This window comes from Hakea prostrata, chromosome 6, assembly GCF_041222555.1.
Source record: "Hakea prostrata isolate BN-2017 chromosome 6, UWA_Hpros_2, whole genome shotgun sequence".
Classification (NCBI taxonomy): Eukaryota; Viridiplantae; Streptophyta; class Magnoliopsida; order Proteales; family Proteaceae; genus Hakea; species Hakea prostrata.
Genome location: NC_142605.1, coordinates 36,485,378 through 36,504,025, shown reverse-complemented (window position 1 = coordinate 36,504,025; position 18,648 = coordinate 36,485,378). Strand labels below are relative to the sequence as shown.

Genomic DNA, 18,648 nt, shown 5'->3' with positions numbered 1-18,648 from the left:
TTAATTTTAGAAACTAATTCAAGCCAAGGTATTGAGAAATTTTTCAATTTTTTAAAATTGAAGTCAAGCTAGCAAAAAACGTTTTCTAATCCACTGGTCTACCTCTATAGTTCTACGCTAGTCAAATTACAATAATAAAACGCACATTTATAAATTTTCCACAAAATATTTTTCTTTCTTTTCTTATTTTCCCATCCTCCTAATCTCCTATCAGTCGAATTTTCCCAAATTTTTTTATCTTTTTATCTTACAAACAAACAATGCTTAATGGATCAAAAACCTCCACAAACAATAGGAGCCGACTGGTAATTTCTAAAGATACAGAGTATAAGGTAGTAATTTCGATGTACTTCAGGGAGTCAAAAGTAATTATCTCAAAATGAATAAAGGGAAAAAGCTAGCAATTTCGTTTGTCTGATTTTTACCTCTAGTCGTCGAAGGAGGGAAACGTAATTTCTCGTCTGTGTCTCTGCAACTTCTGTAGTGGTATTGGCTTCTTGCAGTCATCAGCTTTCCTTCTATTCGCTTCGCTCTGCGCTTTGTCAAAAGGTTTGAAAACGAGAATGAAAGCTAAAGATCGAAACCATAAATTCCTCTCAGTCCTCGTTATTTATGCTGTGAATGGTTTGTCGCCTCTCTCGTGATTCTAGCAGCTTTTCGTAATCGATAAGGTTGTTTTTTCAGCTGTTGTGCCCTAACTTGGAAGTCAACGAGTAACAGGTAGACAATCAGGAATTTTCATTTTCGATGACAAGCTGCTCGGTGGAGATTATAAGCTTATGTTTCCATTTTCTCCTGTTTACAATGATGACTTACTTGTAATCAAATCTGCTGCTTTTAAACTTTGAGTTTTGAGAATCTTTTTCTGCGTAAATTTGTAGAGGTGATGCACTTGGTACTTAAATCTTCGAATGTCATCTCTCTGATGGTAGATTTGTTGGAGACTGATACAGCTCCACTTCAGTTTCTAAATTTAGCCTTAGTTCATTGTTTTCAAGATAGCAATCGCGGATGGTATATGTCGACGTAGCATCAATGATCGATGAAGACGGTATTAGCTGCCGGAGAGTTCTGCTAGAACTACTGGATTAGCGGTTCTGTTTGACCGCTTTTACCAGGCATTTTTTGGTTTCCGAACTGAAGCTCTGTAATACATTGCTGATGATCCAAACTTGGAGTATTTTATTAGGTTTGAGTTCTGAATAGCCACGTTTGCTGAGATAGTTGGACTTCGAGTTTTAGATTTTCTAAATAGCTCCGGGCTGCTGCTTAACTGTTCTTCCTAGAGATCCTTTTTATTTTACATTCCAAGAATATAACAATGAGCTCAGAGGACGATTATCAGTACTCACCTGCACAGCCACAGCCAACTGAAACTGCACCAAAATCTCGAAAGTACAAAAAAAACTTCCTCTTATTGCTTTTCATGTTATAGTTTGTATATTTATTTGGTGGTTCATCTGATGACCATTCTTCTTCCCTCCATCGCCTCCCCTCCAATGGGAGTCGAAAATCCAGGATTTCTTATACAAGAGATTTTCTTCTGTCTTTGAGCGAGTTGGATGCTTGCAAAAATCTGCCAAGAAATTTCAAGCAATCGATCATTAGGTAAGTTGGTGTATGTTACCATAGTCAAGTGTTTTAAGGCAGAGTATGAATAAGAAAACCATTATTAAGACTGACTATACAGTTGAGAGGGATCACAATTAGCATCTCGAAAGTTGTTTCCTTGCTTCATTATGTGCTTTAGAAATTACTCTGGTGTTCCCATTTGAAACAGTGAATTTGCGGAGGATTTGCTCTTTAGCAAGCCAGAGCGGCAGAGAATTGCTGGAGGCTTATCTTCGCAGAGTTTTAGATGCAGTGAATATGGATCTTCGCCACCCACCCGGGGTGATTCCAATAATTATTCACGACGAAGTCTGGGGAGGTGGGACAGTCGTTCATCTGATTCAAATGATAAAGATGTTGACTCAAAGTCAGAGTGGTTTTCAGGTAATCAAGGATTAAGTTTCCATTGTATTCATATTTTGTTTGAAGACGTGAATTAATGACCTTTTTACTTTTTGGACTCTATATTTCTTAAAAGAACAAGAAATGTGAATCATCCCATAGCATATAATGTTGCCGTGGAATGATTAACAATTTTCAACTCTCTTAACAGTAACAGGAATCTAATCCAGAACTTCTTACCCATCATTGGAACTCTTTCCCAACTTTGAACTCTAGTTGCTTGTATCAGTAACCCAGCTGTAGCACAAGTGAGGATTCTATTGACAGTGGGACTCTAGATCAATGCTTGTCATTTTCAGTGCTATTAACCACTGTGATCTACCATAGCTAATGTATAATGAGACACTTTGACTTTGGGCACTTTGGTATGGATGACTGGATGGTTGAAGTGTATGCTTATTGTACATCCTTTTCTTTGTGTATATGGCTGCATTTTATTCATTTGAACCTAGGAAGGGGACTCATTTTCTTGACCCATTTGGTTGCTATTGCCAACGAAATAGTTTGTTTGTTCATTTGTATAAAATTGTTCTGAACTTCCACTTCTGATGTCGCATCAATGTTTTGATTTTAACCTTCTCTTTCGTTGTGGGGTTTGACTCTATTTAGTCATGCCATCGTCAGCTGTGGGTTTTATTGGGCATTGGTTCTTGTTATATTCCCATTTTGAGCTGCATTTATTTTATTTGGTAGGATGACCCCCCCCCCCCCATAGGCTTTTTTCCTCGGGACATTGGCAACCATAAGTGGCTTGATAATATAGTCTTCTTTGGGCATGGTGACCTTATCAACTTAGTAATATTAGAGCTGGATCACAGTGGACGTAGTCCTGACTCCTGAGCAGGTAATTCTTCAACAAAGTTTTACGCTGGTTTGGTCTTCAAAACAGCTGCTGAACTTGTAGCATGTAGTCCTTGATTTATTGCAGAACTTGTAGCAAATTACACATGAAATCTATTAATATAGAAACAAAGAAGCAAAAATAATTAGATAAGAAGGAAAGAGTTGGATTGATTATCCCACTCTCTTCCAGGTCTCTCCCCCACCACAGGTACAGGCATCTAACACTTCCGTACTGCATCTGACAGCATAGCAAAATCTAACCAAAAGAGGCTAGCTCAGTTTCTCACAGAATTCATGCGGGCCTGAGCTGCTCATATGGATGCCATATGTGGACCCACTTGGATTCCATTTGCGTGGCTCAGGCCATGTGAGAACCAGAGCTGCACTCTAACCAAAAATTATCTTTTTTCGCAGACTCAACTCGGCTGATTGTCAGCCTAATCTGTTATTTGTAAATCCATCCAAGTACATCCTATGTTCTAGTAGAAATATTTTGAAACAAAAAAATCCAATTAAAGTAGGAACTCTTATCTAAGCTAGAAATAATTAAAACTATAAGCCTCTATAATCTCCGAAAAGGCAACAACCTTTTTGATTCTCATTACTCCACACAAGCTGTCATGGGCCCAAAAAATCCGGGTTGACACCTCCTCTTTAGTTTTTACCGCATTAAAGTAAATAATCCTAATTTATCCGATGCTAATTACATAAATTAACCGAATAGTATCATAATTAGAAACATAAATTAATCTAACAGTCTTCCACACAATGGCATTGGTCTTCACCAATACCTGGCATGGGGCCCACAAGATCTTGTCAACTTTTGTGATCCTGATGTAGCTACTGATGATTGTGATTCTGCAGGTGTACCAGATGCTTTGAATGTTCCAGGTGCTGTTATCCTATTTATATGGATCTTCTTACTAGCTGGCTGAGAGCCATCATTGGGCAGTGTATAGGCTGGGAATTGGTATTAAATAATCCTAAATAGGAGCTGGGTATGGACCTGGTCCGAAATTCGATTGATGTACTAATTCAGTAATTCTGCATCACTTTGAATAAGGTATCCTGTTGATAACCGTTGGCACCCATTTTCCAACTTAGTATGAAGGTAAAGATTTTGATGCTTACTGAGTGTTAAGCTTTGCTTTGATTCAGGGAATCTGGAAGCTTTTGTCCAATTTGCAATATTATTGATGAAAACCCATAGGGTTAAGGATATTTTGGGAATTTTCCTAAATCTAAGGGCTGCCCAGAAATTTCAGCAAAGCGATGGGGTATTTAAGGATATGTAGGGCGTTTCACAGCTTTGAAAACCCTGTTGTAATGACCAAGTCAGATCTGAATTTAATGTGTTAAGAATTCTAGATCTGAAAATTGTAGGAGAATCAGAAATTAGGCAGAAATTAGGGGAGGCAGTTTTGGCTAGGGTAGGAAAAGGTTTGCACTTGCTGTTTTTATAATTTCAGAACTGATTTTTATTGTCCTGGACTGTAGGGTATGCTCAGAAGTTGAAGAGGTTCTGTTGAAAGAAACGAAAGGAGATCCTAGGGAGAGAAGAAAGGAGAGTTAGGGGCTGGGAATTTGGAAGTTGGAGGGGGGAAGGGATCCTAGGGCTTCTGTGGGAAGCAGGGTGGTATGGGAGAGTTGGGGGAGGGGCAGGGGCTGTCGCAGGATGTAGGGAAAGGGAATAAGGGAGCTCTTGGGCTTGGGGGAAGGGGTTGGGAGGCTCTACGATGGAAGGGGGAGGCTTCTAGGGGCACGTAAGGAAGAGGAAGGGTGGGGAAGAGCTGCAGTAGGGAGAGGAGGCAGAGGATGGGGGCTTCTCAACTTACTTGGCTGCTGGTGGAATGCTTGAAATTTTTCTGGAATGAAGAAGAAGAAGGAGCTGAACTTGAACTAATTTTACTCAACCCCCTCAACAAGGAAACCCTAGTCCTCAAACTTGATCAACTTTGGTAATCATCAAAACTGAAAATTACAAAGACTACTTGGCATTTGTAGCCTTTACTAAGAAAGAAGAACTTGACTCAAACTCAACTAAAACTTAGAGACCAACCTAACTACCAACTAAAATAAGAGACGTCTTCTTGAAATAAAAGACTACTTATCTATAAGAGTCCTCGTTAGGAAAAGACTCTCTACCTAAGTAAACCATAACCGCTTAATAAAGATAAGTTCTAATCAAAGGCAAACTCCTAAAAGATAAAAAACCCTTCTTGTAAAAGAATCATTTGACTCTTATCTTATCCACAACTTAACTAGTAGAAACCCACTCAAACACAACTTAAACAATAATTAAAATGGACCAGGGTGTCTTTCATAACTCACAAAATACTAACCCGAATAAAAATAAATAAAAATAGATCCAAGACCCTTGAATTGAGGGGATTCCAACCAGGCCCATCTTGAGCCTTAAAAGGGCTAAAAATGACCAAAATACCCCTGGAATGGGTCAGCCAGCATGTTTGGGTGGTGCTTGGGGCCCACTTGGGGTTCAGCCAGGGGGGTCTCTGTGTTCACATCAATTTCTTTCCTTAAATATTGTGTTGATGAGTTCTAAATGCAAATGCATTTCATGTTTGCTTCTAATATGCTCTGCTCTTTTAATGCCTTTTCTAGGGATTGTTGAACTATTTCCAATTTTCTGGTAGGATAAACATTTGTTACCCGTCATTCATCCAAACTCCAAAGGGAAAAGGGAATATATATATATATATATATATTTCCTTTTCTGATGTTTATTATATGTAGTAGACCAAGGGTCGACTGTCAAGGTTGTGCACCCTGATCATCTAGACATATTTTTGAATTTTTGGTTCTAGTAATAAGAAGTCATAACATATGTTACCCTTTTTAAAGAGGCTATTGTATATTTAATTCGGTTTGTCTAACATGCGATATTACTGAAATACTTGGATTATATATTTTGCCAAAATTTGTATTTTTCCATCTAACTAGCGCTATCATTTAAATTCTTAAATTATATAAACTAGCAGAACTCTTGTCCTGTATTTTGGGAGTTATTGAGCTTGACGCCCATGTTTTGGTGGACTGCACACATCCACATATTCGGCTTAGTTCCTTCTTGTGATCCATCCATGCAGTGATGTATTTATTGGATTTGGTGTGTTTTTTTTTCTTTCTTTTACCCTCTTCTATTGAGCTGGGCATCAGAGTGTGCCTTGAATGTAACAAAACCTAGGGTTCCATATCTATGGGGATTAAGGCGTCAGCTATAGTTCTTGTTCTTGGGAATTTCTTTGGAAATTGACCAATTGCAATGGTTCCCGGGTGGAAACTTGCATTGGTCTCAGGAGATTGGGATTGTAGATGAGGAAGGACAGTTTTTTTTTTCCCTTTAATTTTTCAACCACAATTTCAATTTACCAACATACCCTTGCTAAATTATAGGTCCTTAAATCTAATCTCGTCTGTCCCAATTTTAGAATGTGTACAATATGATGATAGGGGTTAAGAAAAGAGGTCACAATATTCATTATGACAAATTCGATTAGAAATAGATTTAACATTAACAAATAGATGTTGACTGCCTCTCTCTCTCTCTCTCTCTCTCTCTCTCTCTCTCTCTCTCTCTCTCTCGATTATAGGAAGCATTCAAGAATCCTAGGTAAAATCTTATCTTTATTTTCTGCTACTGTGGTCTTGGTTCTTTGATCCTCGTGTATTTTTTTCTGGAACAATTAAATTCTGAATAACAATGGTGGACTATCCACTTATTATTGTGCAAACAAATATTTATGACATCAGCTGAAATTTTATAGACTGGTTTATCTATAACTGCAAATTGAAATATAGGAATTGGGTGGACCTTGTGGTTTACTCAATGTTCTGTTCTGCTATGCAGATTCTGGAAGACATTATAGCAACCAACCACGACGTTCGTGGCAAACTTCCGAGCATGATGGGCTTCTTGGAAGTGGTGCTGCTGGTGCCTTTCTAAGACAGCCTGGATTCACAGCAACAGTTTCTGCTCCTAAGTTTCGAGGGAATGGTCATCATCAACTCTGCAGGAGTAACACACCATATCAACCACCACGTCCTTATAAGGTGTTCTTTGCTCCTCTTATGCTTATTTACTACTTCTACTTGCTGCTTTAGAGAATTGACGGTTTAGCTATCTGAATGATTTTTTATTCTGCTTGTTAGCAGAGCAGAAATTACAGATGGTAACCAGAAAGGATAAATGTCACCCCAATATCATGTTCATTCCTTTTTCCCATCTTTTTCCAGGCGGTACCCCAATTTACAAGGAATGCTACTGACTTGATTGATGATGAAACATTTGGGTCAACTGAATGCTCAAGTCAGGATAGAGAAGAAGAGGAAAGAAAGAGAAGAGGTATTTTTTTCTTTCTTCCAGTTGCCCAGTGTTGGTCCAGTTTAGCTGTCAAATGGCGCTCGGCAAGTCTTTTACCTTTATTTTTTGTTCACGTGTGCGTGTGCATGTGCATGTGTATGAAGCCAGTAGAGTTTTTGGAACTAATTGGGAAGGTCCTACAGTAACATTTATCACGTTGGTGAATCAGATTCATTTGAGTTGCTGAGGAAGGAACAACAAAAAGCATTACAAGAGAAACTGAAACAGGTTTCAGACAATCAGAGAGAAATTGCTGGCACAGATATTACTGCATTGTTGGAGGGTGCTGAAGATGAAAAACAATTTCCTATTAAAGATAACGCATCACAGGCCTCTCTTCCACCACTGGTTTTAGAAAATGATTCTGCCAGGTTGTTCTTTGCCACACAAACTCCTGCTGCCAGACCACTTGTACCTCCAGGTTTTACAAGCTCTACTCAAGAGAAGAATCTTGGATCAAAAGTGCTTCCTCCCTCTACAGCTAAGGTAATCAGAAGTATTTGGAATTGATCTGCTGCAGATGGTTGTGCTTACATAAGTTCGTGTCTAGTGTAGCTGTTATGCTTCAAACGTTCTTGCTTAATGTAGCTAGTTTTCCTGTATGGATGCCCTGGCTCCTGCATTGAGAACCTTGAACATTCACCCAGTGAGCATGATTATCTAGAGGATTTTAGGTTTTCTGGCCTGGTTATTATAGGTGCTAAAATTAATCATCCAGTTCAGATTTATATTGAAAGAAGAAAAAGATATCTCAGTTAAATACAGTGCTTATCCCGTATGACCCAATATGTCTGACTAGTTGCACTATACATCAACCCAAATTGCACCTAACTCTCCAGGACTACGAAAAGGGACTTTTGGAACACCAAGAGGCATTAAATGAAAGAAAAGTGGGGTTAAGTGTTGCACTTCACTTTGACATGGAAACATAAGAATGTATTGTCTCCCTAATATTTTCGTTTACCGTGTTTTATCCATCGATTGCAAAGTTCGTAGAGGAAGATGGAATGAATGAAGAAAATTCTTATAAATGGGTTAATGATGAGCAAGAGAATCTTAAAACAACAGATGCAATTTGAGGTTGGGCTACTTCAGATCTTGTATCTCTCTCATCTCATTTGTATAATCTACTGATATCATTTTAGTGGGTGCTCTCGCTTCCCCCCTTTAATTTGATGGGCAGATTGTCTCATAATCTGTTTCTTGCAATACATTGGGGGAAGGGCTTCACTGTTTTATTTTCCCTCTCTCCACCGTACAGGTTCCAGTTCTTCCTCTGGATCATTGGCAAAAGCGGTAAAGTTCACTAGTGAATTTCAGGTTGCCAAGCAGTGGTTGTCATCTTGGAAATTGTTGTTGTTCATCTTATAACTTCTCGTCATTTTTTCAGCTCTTATCTTCCTAATTTTTCTTCTAGTAGCAACCTGTTGAGTTATTTCTAGGATACAAGGATGGGTGTTTGAAAAAAGTTAAATTGTTTGCAGGTATGTTGTTTTCCTTTTTAGTCGATGTTACTCCTTTCTGGAGTTAACGAATATGTGAGGGATAGTATATCCCAATTGTTTTGCTTATTTAGTTTTGGGGGAATCTGCCTGTAGATGTAGTTACCCAACTTCCAGCCTTGAAATGATCCGTGGTTTCTTCTACTTCATTGGTAATCTGCTACTTTCTTACTACCACAGGCTGGAGATGTTGGATTTGGGGATAGCACTGAGCCTGCTGAGGATAATTTATTTGCTAAGGGAACTTTTGATAATCATGACAAGAAACAATCCTGGTGCATGGACTCTACAAACATTCATGATGAGGCTAAGAGTGTTGAGGCTCCCTTGGCGGACAAAAGTGAAAGGATAGTGTCCCCTTCATCTGGAGAAGGTAATGGAAATTTAGCTGGTGTTAGTACATTGTGTAAAACATCTAAACTTTCAGAAGTCTCTGAAGGACAGAATTATGGTGAGGTAACAACAGAAACTGACAAAGTGACAGGGCATAAGATAGTAAATACAGCTTGTCAGGGTCATTCAACTTCTGTCGTAGAGAAGCTGTTTGGTAGTGCTTTAAAAGCCAATGCTGCTGGTTCATCTATCTTTGTCAAGGTAAACATGATTACATGATTCTTGAGTGTTGGCTTTTGACTACCTGTATTTCTTTGAAATCCTTTTAAGACTCAAATCTTGCTAGTTTCATATCTTCATAATCTCATAATACATGCTTTGACTCTTGTATTGCCGGATTGTCTGTCTTTCAATTTTCAGAGTGACATGTTGCAGGAAGTATTTTCTGTATTTACACTATTTGATATCAGATGTCTCCAATTATCTTGTGTACATGGGTTTTCCATATTTGTGATTCCAAGGATTGAATAATTCATCAAGAAACATCCTTTTCAGTTGTTGTGAACTGGTTGTGATTCATCGTACACAAATGTGCTTCCTAGCCCATCCATCAAGGGTACTCAACCGGAAAAGGAAAAAACCAAATTTTCTGCTGCTGGCAGCGATTCAATTTTTATTTTTTTTTTTTTTTTTATTTTTTTTTTTTGGGGGGGGGGGGGTAGATGTTCTAGAAAGAGAACATCTTGTTTGGTTTCTTATAACCTGGTCTTCATTTTAGTATTTAAATGTAGTGGTGAGACAACTCCATATAAATATTGAACACGTTTAAGTATCTCACACTATTTGCTTCACTTGAAGATGGTGTTTGTCTTGGATCTATTTCTTTTGTTTTAGGTTATTCTTGATAGTCCCTTCTTCTTGGGGAGGTTGGGGAGGGAAACTGTAAACATCAGGGTACTAGTGAGTTTAGAATGATGACCTTTATACTTACCTGCAGTAGCAATTCATTAGTGAGAGTTGTACTGTCTTCTTGATTATGATTATTATGAATTTAAGACTTGAGTGTATACAATAGAAGTTGACACCCTTTACTCTCTTTACTTACCAGCATCATGAGCACGATAGTAAAGGAGATGAATCATGGAGCTCCGTAGCCTCCCAGTCATCAAAGTTTGCACAATGGTTTCATGAGGAAGGTAATCGCATAATAGTTTATTTATAACTTTTAAGAATTGTTCATTCAGTATATGAGGTACATTTGATACAGTTGATGAAGTTGAAAACGTACGACTGAACCCTACTGCAGATTATGAATTAATGCTGAGATTTTCCATTTTCAGTCTCAACTGCACAAAAGAAACCACTGGATGATCTCTCTTGTGGCAAACCTAGGGATTTACTTTCATTGACTGCCAGTAGTGATAGAGGTGAATCTCACGTATCTGGAGTGTCAGACGAGAAAGCCACAGATCAGATCCCACTGATGTTTCCTTTTGAAAGTGATGTACTTCCCAACAGGTTTATGACTACAAGTGCTACTTCTGCACCAGTTGGAATCTCTGAACCAATGCCCCAGCATACCAAATCAGGCATCTCTCCAGGAGTGATTACATGTGAAGACCTTGAACAATCTATTCTACAGGAAATAAACAGAAACAGTTCTAGTCAACAGCATTCTGTTCAACCATGGAGTGTGATAAATGGAAAAGCTGAACATACAAAAGTTGATGTTGACGATCTTGCATCTCAAAATCTCCTTTGTCTGTTACAGAAGGGAACAAGCAATAAAGATCCACCGCTGCTGTCTAATGTAGATTCAGCAGCACCAGACAAGCCTAATGTCTATGGGATGGGAAATCTTAGGCCTGTGGTTGGAAAACCGACTAAGAGAAACCCTGGAAATTTTCAGGACTCTGAAAAGACTCTTACTCTTGAAACTTTATTTGGGACAGCCTTCATGAGTGAGCTGCACTCAGTGGACGCACCGGTATCGACAAATCGAGGAGCAACAGGTGGGGTTAGAAGAACCAACGTTGCAGAGCCTTATGGGACAGGCTTTTCAGTTTCTGATGGTGGTTTGTTTTCTTGTATGGTTGGTGATTCTGTATCCAACAACAGCACTACTGACGGTAATCATTTTGCATCAAAAACAAATGACAGGGTTCAGTTGCGCTTAGATGATCCCCAAACTAATTTAGGGTCTCTGTTCAGTGGTGCCATTGGCTTCGAAGATAGAGCTGATGAGACGATAGAGATTAGACTGCCTGAAGAGGACAGCTTGATTATGGTAGCTGATTCAGTGAACCTCCAAAACTCAAAAGATGAGCCATTTTGTTCCTCAAATACACCAGTAAACATTACTGAAAAACTGGCAGCTCTGAATGCTACCCCTAACTTTGAAAGATCTGCCATGTCAAGTTTTGGATCTCCACCATTTCTTCATGGTCATTATGCTCCAGTGGAACCTGAGGTTCCGTACCATAATCTGCTAGGTCAGCCATCTTCTCCACAGTTTCATCACTCTCCAATGAATCATGGAAGACATGTGTTCCATTCATTAGAAGCTCATCGTCCTCGTATGAATTCTGAGATCAAATTCATGGGCCCAGAGAATATTCATCAGGATCCAGCACCACACCGCTTCCCTGCAAATATGTTACGTCACCCTCAGTTTCCGCATGTATCTGCTGCGCCAACAAGGCTTGATCCTCATCATTCAATGTTACAGCGGATGCAAATGCCAAACAGTCTCCCACCGCGTCACTTAATACAGGGACTGCCTGGAGGTTCCCCACCACCTCGTCATGGCTCCAATCAAATGGCTAGTTGCATGTCTGGAACGAATCTGATGCAAGGCTTTCCTCCGAATTTTCAACAACCAAACTACAATGACCTTGGGGTTCCGATGCCAGGTAAAGCAAACCTGTGCTTTTTAGGTTTCCTGCCAGCTTATCATATGTTGTTTTCTTGTTGTAGACATCGGGACTACCTGGTTATGAGGTCAGGCCACTAAAGTAGTTAGTGTTCTGATGGTAAATATAAACTTAAGGTTTGTCTGTCATTCTGCCATTATTTTATGCTTTTAGGTTTGATGGTAAAGTTCAAGGATGCATACATTGTGACCCTCTCAAGATCTCACAGTGGTGGGATCCTTATATATTGGTACACACAGTTAAGTGTTGCTGTCATCATCTACATTGGGTCAACATTGTGTTGTGTCCATGATGTTCCAATTTGGAATTCTGGTAACTCAGTTTTTGGTTCAATTAGCATGTGGTATCATTGTAAAAATATTAGATAATAGAAGAAAATTGCAATTTCAGTCGAAATGCCTGCATTTTTCAAAAACGAAACGAAATTACAATTGTTTCGAAAAAGTGTCAAATTTCGGAGATTTCGACAATTTCGGAGGTTTCAACCAAAATTTCGACCATTTCAACCTTCCAACTTGTTTTCCCTTCGTTTTTGTTGATTTCTAGCCCATTTCACCTAATTTTCATGACTCATTTGCCTTCAAACATCTCTTTTGCTCATTTTTCCCCTCCAAACACCTCTTAAGCCACGATAGCTACAAAAGAAACTCCGGCAACAATAGAATGTAAAGCATGAGCCATATCCAATAGTTCCAAACTTCCCTTTTTTTTTATTTTTGTTTTGTTCATGCCTTAAATGATCTTGTATTGCCTTGAAATTAATATATGTTTAGCGAGTGTGTTTTGTTAAACTTATCTTTTTATTATTTTTTACCGTTTTTTTATTTTTTTTATTTTAATAATTATTTTCTAAAATTGTGTATTTTTATTTTATGTATATATGATGTATAGGCTTCAACTTAATATATGTGAGACACCATCACTTGATTTAGTTGTTATTGATCGAGTTGTTCATTTTATTTTGTTGACTTGTTTTATATGTAATCATTCTATCAAACAATTCATGTATGTTGATGATTCTATGCCTCTATGCAATACAGTTTGCACTTGTCGAAACCCGTTATTTGTTAGTATACTTGAATGATAAATTTTCAATGGTTTTTTTTTTTTTTTGGCAAAATACTAGTTCCATTGTGTTTATTGTGTTTGAAATAGGTAGTATGCAAGAATCAAATCATTTTGAGTCCATATGAGGTCCGAAATTGAAGTTCCAATTTCTAGAAAAAAAGTGTCAAGTTTTGACCAATATTTTGACAGAAACATCAAAATTTCAGCCTTTGCAAGGTCGAAATTCCTGTTTTGGTCGAATTTTCTTCCTTGTATTTGATGCATTTTTCAAATCTTTCTGTGGCAAAAGTAACATCAATGAACCAATAATCGTTAATTAGTGAAGGGAATTGGAGTCCTAAAAGATCATGTAGCTGGTATTTCTGTCTTCTGTGTTTATTTTCAAGTTGCAATGCTAAAAATCAACAGGAATTTTCTTCTTCTCTAACACATCCTGGGATTGGGATGTGATTATCCCAATCATGAATGCTGCTACGACTTGATTTCTTCTTTCTTGACTGCCAAGGAGGGTGAGCATCAGTTGTATTTTAAATTTGTTTTTCTCATATTACTGATACTTTATTTTGGCATTTTTAGCTGGTGGTGGTGGTGGGGAGAGATAAATCGTTCCGAAGCATTGGAACAGCTGATTAATATGGAACTGAGATCGAACTCAAGACAGTTGCATCCCTTTGCTGCTTCAGGTAATAGAATGGGTATGTACGATCATGAATTTGACATGGGCTTCCGATATAGTTAGTTGATAAAACATTGTGGGAACGGTGCAAGTTCATCCTGGTACTGGATCATAAATCCTTGCAGTGAGATGCATCTTAGTTTCTATCTCCGGAGGTTTTTGTGAGGAATGTATTATATGGGTTCCATTCCATTTGCCCTTGGCATCTGGTAGAGATTTTGGGTTCTTACTCTTTTATTTGTATTTCATTAAAAAAAAATTATTAGATGGATTACATACTAAAGAGAAGATAAGCAAACCTACAAAGAAAATGTCAATATGAAAAAAAATATATATATATATATATATATATATATATATATATATATATATATATATATATATATATATTGTAAAAAGACTTAATGATAGGGATGGTATAGACTTTCTTGGCAGCAGTATGGGAATACTTTGCTGGTGCTGAGTGAGAAGAAATGGTTGAATTGTTTGGTTTTATGTTTATATACTTTTTGGTTTTGTGTTCTCACGATAAGAGGTAGAATCGTTCTGAGAATAAAAGCACGGAGGAGATGACTTTGTCGTCAATCGAAGCACAAACGGTGGCAAAATCAACCCCTTCCCAACATTCCCACACAATTCTGAAGCCTACTACCAACCCAGTCCAGATCAGGAGATTGGTATGTCCTTCTAACATTTTTCCATTACATGATAGAAATTAGATTAATGTGGGATTTCTTAAGTTTCAATTTTGATTTATTATCAGCACTTAAAAATGAATTTTTACTATTGTGTGGTGAAAAAACGTTAAGAAGAATACTTCTCTTTTGACAGCACGGGAGGGAATGGTGGGGACTCATACCTCCCCACTAATCCAATAGTCCGATATGCGTCCCTCTGCAACTCTTACATTAGATATGACAAGAACTTTTACCACTTTTCCCATTGCATCCTGCTCAACATGCATAATTCATGGGTAAAGTTATCAAAAATAATCTACAGTGTATCAATGATCCTTTATTCTTCTGCAACTTTGATTTGTTTAACCTCATGATCCGTTAAGAAGTCTCCCATCTGCTGGACATCTCTTCTTTTCTCATATTAATAGAGTATGTAATGATGCAGTAGTTCTCTTACTTGTGAGGCTGCTAGCCTTAGCTTTCCAGGACTTTTGTTTGGGCTAATTTGAAGTTACAAAAGCATGGGACAAAAAGGTGACAACTTTCCCACACAGATGTAAGGTTCAGCAATTTTATTTAAAAAAAAATGTTAAGCAATCAATTGTACATTATTTTCAGATCAAACACCCAATCTGATTTTACTACATCAATGTAAAACATTAAGGCTGGGTTTGTTTGCTAGAATAAATGTAAGGTGGGAAAATTCTTGTAAAAAGTGCAGATTTTTTACTTTTCCCTTAAATCCCAAAATGGTAGATTGTTTGATTGTTTAGGATGAAAAAGTAAAAGACAAGTTTGCTTGAATCAAGGAAACTTATCTGCTGATGTGAGCCCAACTTTCCCACCCCAAGCCATTTTAAAACTCCGCATATTTAGTAAGACTTTGTGAGAAAGTTGAGAAAAGTAAAAAGTGAGACCCACCACTATCACTTTTTCACAAAACCCTTCCCTTTCCTTTTCTCCTCCCTCACCCCACTACACATAAGATCTATATGTTTTTTTTTTTCCACCCCACATTTGCAAACAATCATAGTCTACGGGTTAAAAGGGTAAAAATATTGATTTTGTGGGTTCCCTCCAACATTTTTTTAAAAAAATATTTACTGATAAAGGTGTTTTCAGAATAAAATGTACTTAAACGGATAGTATTTTTTAAATAAATTATCAAATTCCTAATTTGCCGCTAATTCTTCCCACCAACTAATATATTTTTTTTTGGTAGAAACTAATATTTTAATCTAAACTATTATTTCAATATAAATGTATTTATAATTTACTAGTTAGAACCACGTGGATTTCATTTATCCTAATTGGATAGAAACTATGAATAGCAAAGATTGTTGGGCCATAATTGAATGAATTAATGTTAAAGACACAAGTTTTTTTCAAAAATCGAATGAAACATAACTTGATGGCTTTATTTGGCATTAAAAAAATATATTATCAAACTTTAGGATTTTGTTCTTTTTTATATTGAATTTAGTATTTAGGTCATTTGGAATTGATATTAATATTTTGTCATTTGAACCAAATCATTTTGGAAAATTGTTTACTACCATGATTTTGTCAACTGATTATTCTTAAAAAACTATTTGTCATACTTTAGAATTCATTTAAAGGTACGTAAGATTATAATATTAACCATACAATAAAAATGTCAAAAGAACATAAACATCCACTATTTCTTGTGAACCATATAACCAAGAGTTATAGAAAAGTAGAAAAAATAAATAAATAAAAGAATGAGAAGACAGAGAAAGAGAAAACATCATTAGAAAAAAAAATAAAAGAATGAGAAGACAGAGAAAGAAACAAGTCTTTTATCTGGTTGTATCCAAAACTATATTGCTAGAACATGAAAAATTAATATTTTCTTGTATTGTGCAAGGTTCTAAAAATGAACAATAGATCATACTACACCGTGAAATTGTCAACTGTAGTTCTATACTTGTTATTTCTATGTGTTGCCAAATTTGATGAGTTTCCAAGACAATTGATGATATGCTAGATAACCACCTTAAAACTCCAAAAAATTGTAGATAACCACCCAATCTCCATAAAGAAACACATTTACCAAATGAAATGTTGCTGCATTTATTAGGATGGGATTACCTTGCTGCTCATAAACCTATGTTCACTTTTCTAGGACATAACTCACATATAGCAGCACCTACTTTAAATTCAAATTTGATAATCTTATACATAAATGAATTAATAACGAAGTAAAAGTTAAGATTACTTCATCATCTTTAGACTACTAAAATAAGCATGTATTGTATTGGGCATTAGGATATTAATTTATACATGATACAACTATGAATCAGATAAACTTTTAAAACAATTTTAACTCAAGTTCACTATGGACTCCTTCGTCACCATCGCTAGCAGAAAGAAAGAAAGAAAGAAAAAGATGAATGTTGCAGTATTATCTATTTAACACTCGATCAGTTATATTATCCCTAAATATAATCATCAACATAACAAAAAGATATACAAAGAGTGACACGAAGAAGAGAAGGAAAAGAGAGCAACCTCCGTATAGCTTGATCAATATAATATTAGACAATCCATCCAAATCATGCACAATATTCAAAAACATTTGCTTCAACCTCTATTTCCCTATAGAATTTTGGACAAATGATTTCTTGAAATAACTTTAATGAGGAAGGAAAATATGGTGTGAAATGGAGAGAATATGATATTATAGTAATAAGTTAATAAAAATTTTAAAAAAACCATGCATGTAAAAAAACAAAAAGAAAATGGAAGAAGGGGTGGGAACTAGGAAGGGGTGTTGGGGTTGTTGGGATTTTTATTTGCGCCAGCAACTGCCTGCTACCGCCAACGGTGAGGATTAGGCCACGTCAACACCTATGAATCCAACGATTGTAAACTAAAGAGGCATGGATATGTATGTAAACACAAATTTTGCTTTTACATTTGAAGGTTTGAAAATTCTGAAATTTGCAAATTACATCCCTACCTTTACCGATGAATCCCCAACTCTTCCTTCAAGATCTCGAGTGTCTGAATAGCGGTGGACTGAGAAAAAGAAGGAACGCAAACGAAATCACTCGCGACCCACGTGAGTTTCTACAAAACCCTAAGCAGATTGTTGTTTTATTTTTTGAATTTTTCCTTTATTTAATGTATAGTTGATATGGTTTCATAGATTCAGAGACGTCCATGCTTTCGTGTTGTTCGAGCGATTCCTCTCACAAGAAATCAATTAGTCCGTGTAAAAATTCTTTCGATCTCTCTAAAGTGAAAGCAATGAGTTCAAATAGGATTTCTTCAGAGAGAAGGAAGCGTTGTTCACGCTTGCAATTGAAGATAATGGACGATGACCTAATATCAGATAATCGAGTTATCGAGTGTTGAAAGAGAAGCAAGAATTAGATGAGTGAATGTGATGTTTAGCATATCTGTAGATGATCAATTTTACTCTTCTGAGCTAGTAAAAGATGCAATCTACAATAGCACAAACTATCTTGTTAGATTAGATCTTCAGACGATAAGTGTTCGATGAAATGAATAAGTGAATCATCTTAGACATCATGCAACCTATATCATATAAATCTGGAATTTTATATGAAGTTTAGTTTAGATCTTTAGATTTGTTCAATGGATGACATTGAATCATCTTGGAAATCAAGTAACCTGTATGCTAGAAATCTGAAATTCTATTCAAATCCTAAGATCTCCTGAAAAACGAACCTCCTTTTTGGTCAAGGAAACAAAGATACAAACAAGGATTTTATCTTTACTTCCTTTTTGATTTGCATTAGTTTATTGGTTTCTGTGTTTCTCTTTATCCTTGTTCTGCAATTAAAAACCAAGAAACCTTCACATAGAGAGGCTTGATCATCTTCAGATACTTCTGCACCACATCCTTCGAAAACCTCGTCATTTGTAGCCACCTCATCGGTGTTCTGCTTCTGAGGCTTTTCTCCAGAGTTTGTAGAACTGTTGTCTCTGGTAAACAGGGAAGCGATAGGAACCTCTTCGACCTTCAACTTCACCATGAGAAATTTTCCTTGTTGGTGGTGTTGGGTCTTGGGTTGTTCATCCTCTTTTGCAGCGTCGTAGCGTCTTTGATTCCAACTTCTCAAAAGTTGTCGATTTGGACTTCTTGAGTGCCAGCGTGAACACCCTTAAATTTGTGGCAGTTTTCAACAAGGACATAGGGAACTAAGACTTCGAGTTCGGCTCAGAAGGGTTG

The 18,648-nt window shown here is 37.0% G+C and overlaps 1 protein-coding gene across 2 annotated transcripts; it reads left to right on the top strand.

Annotated features, from left to right (window-relative positions):
• Nucleotides 1–426: 426 nt before the first annotated feature.
• LOC149013755 (uncharacterized) lies at nucleotides 427–14,082 on the top strand. Of its 2 annotated transcripts, XM_089158384.1 has the most exons (10): nucleotides 427–1,395; nucleotides 1,519–1,608; nucleotides 1,781–1,995; nucleotides 6,725–6,927; nucleotides 7,111–7,219; nucleotides 7,407–7,723; nucleotides 8,920–9,333; nucleotides 10,181–10,268; nucleotides 10,413–11,984; nucleotides 13,650–14,082. In XM_089158384.1, the coding sequence occupies exons 1-10, from the start codon at nucleotides 1,322–1,324 to the stop codon at nucleotides 13,673–13,675; spliced, it is 3,108 nt and encodes a 1,035-aa protein (XP_089014510.1). In that variant the 5' UTR covers nucleotides 427–1,321; the 3' UTR covers nucleotides 13,676–14,082. The 2 variants fall into 2 exon arrangements, with proteins under 2 accessions (XP_089014510.1, XP_089014509.1); XM_089158383.1 differs by lacking the exon at nucleotides 13,650–14,082 and having other exon boundaries at nucleotides 10,413–13,600.
• The last annotated feature ends 4,566 nt before the right edge of the window (nucleotides 14,083–18,648 follow it).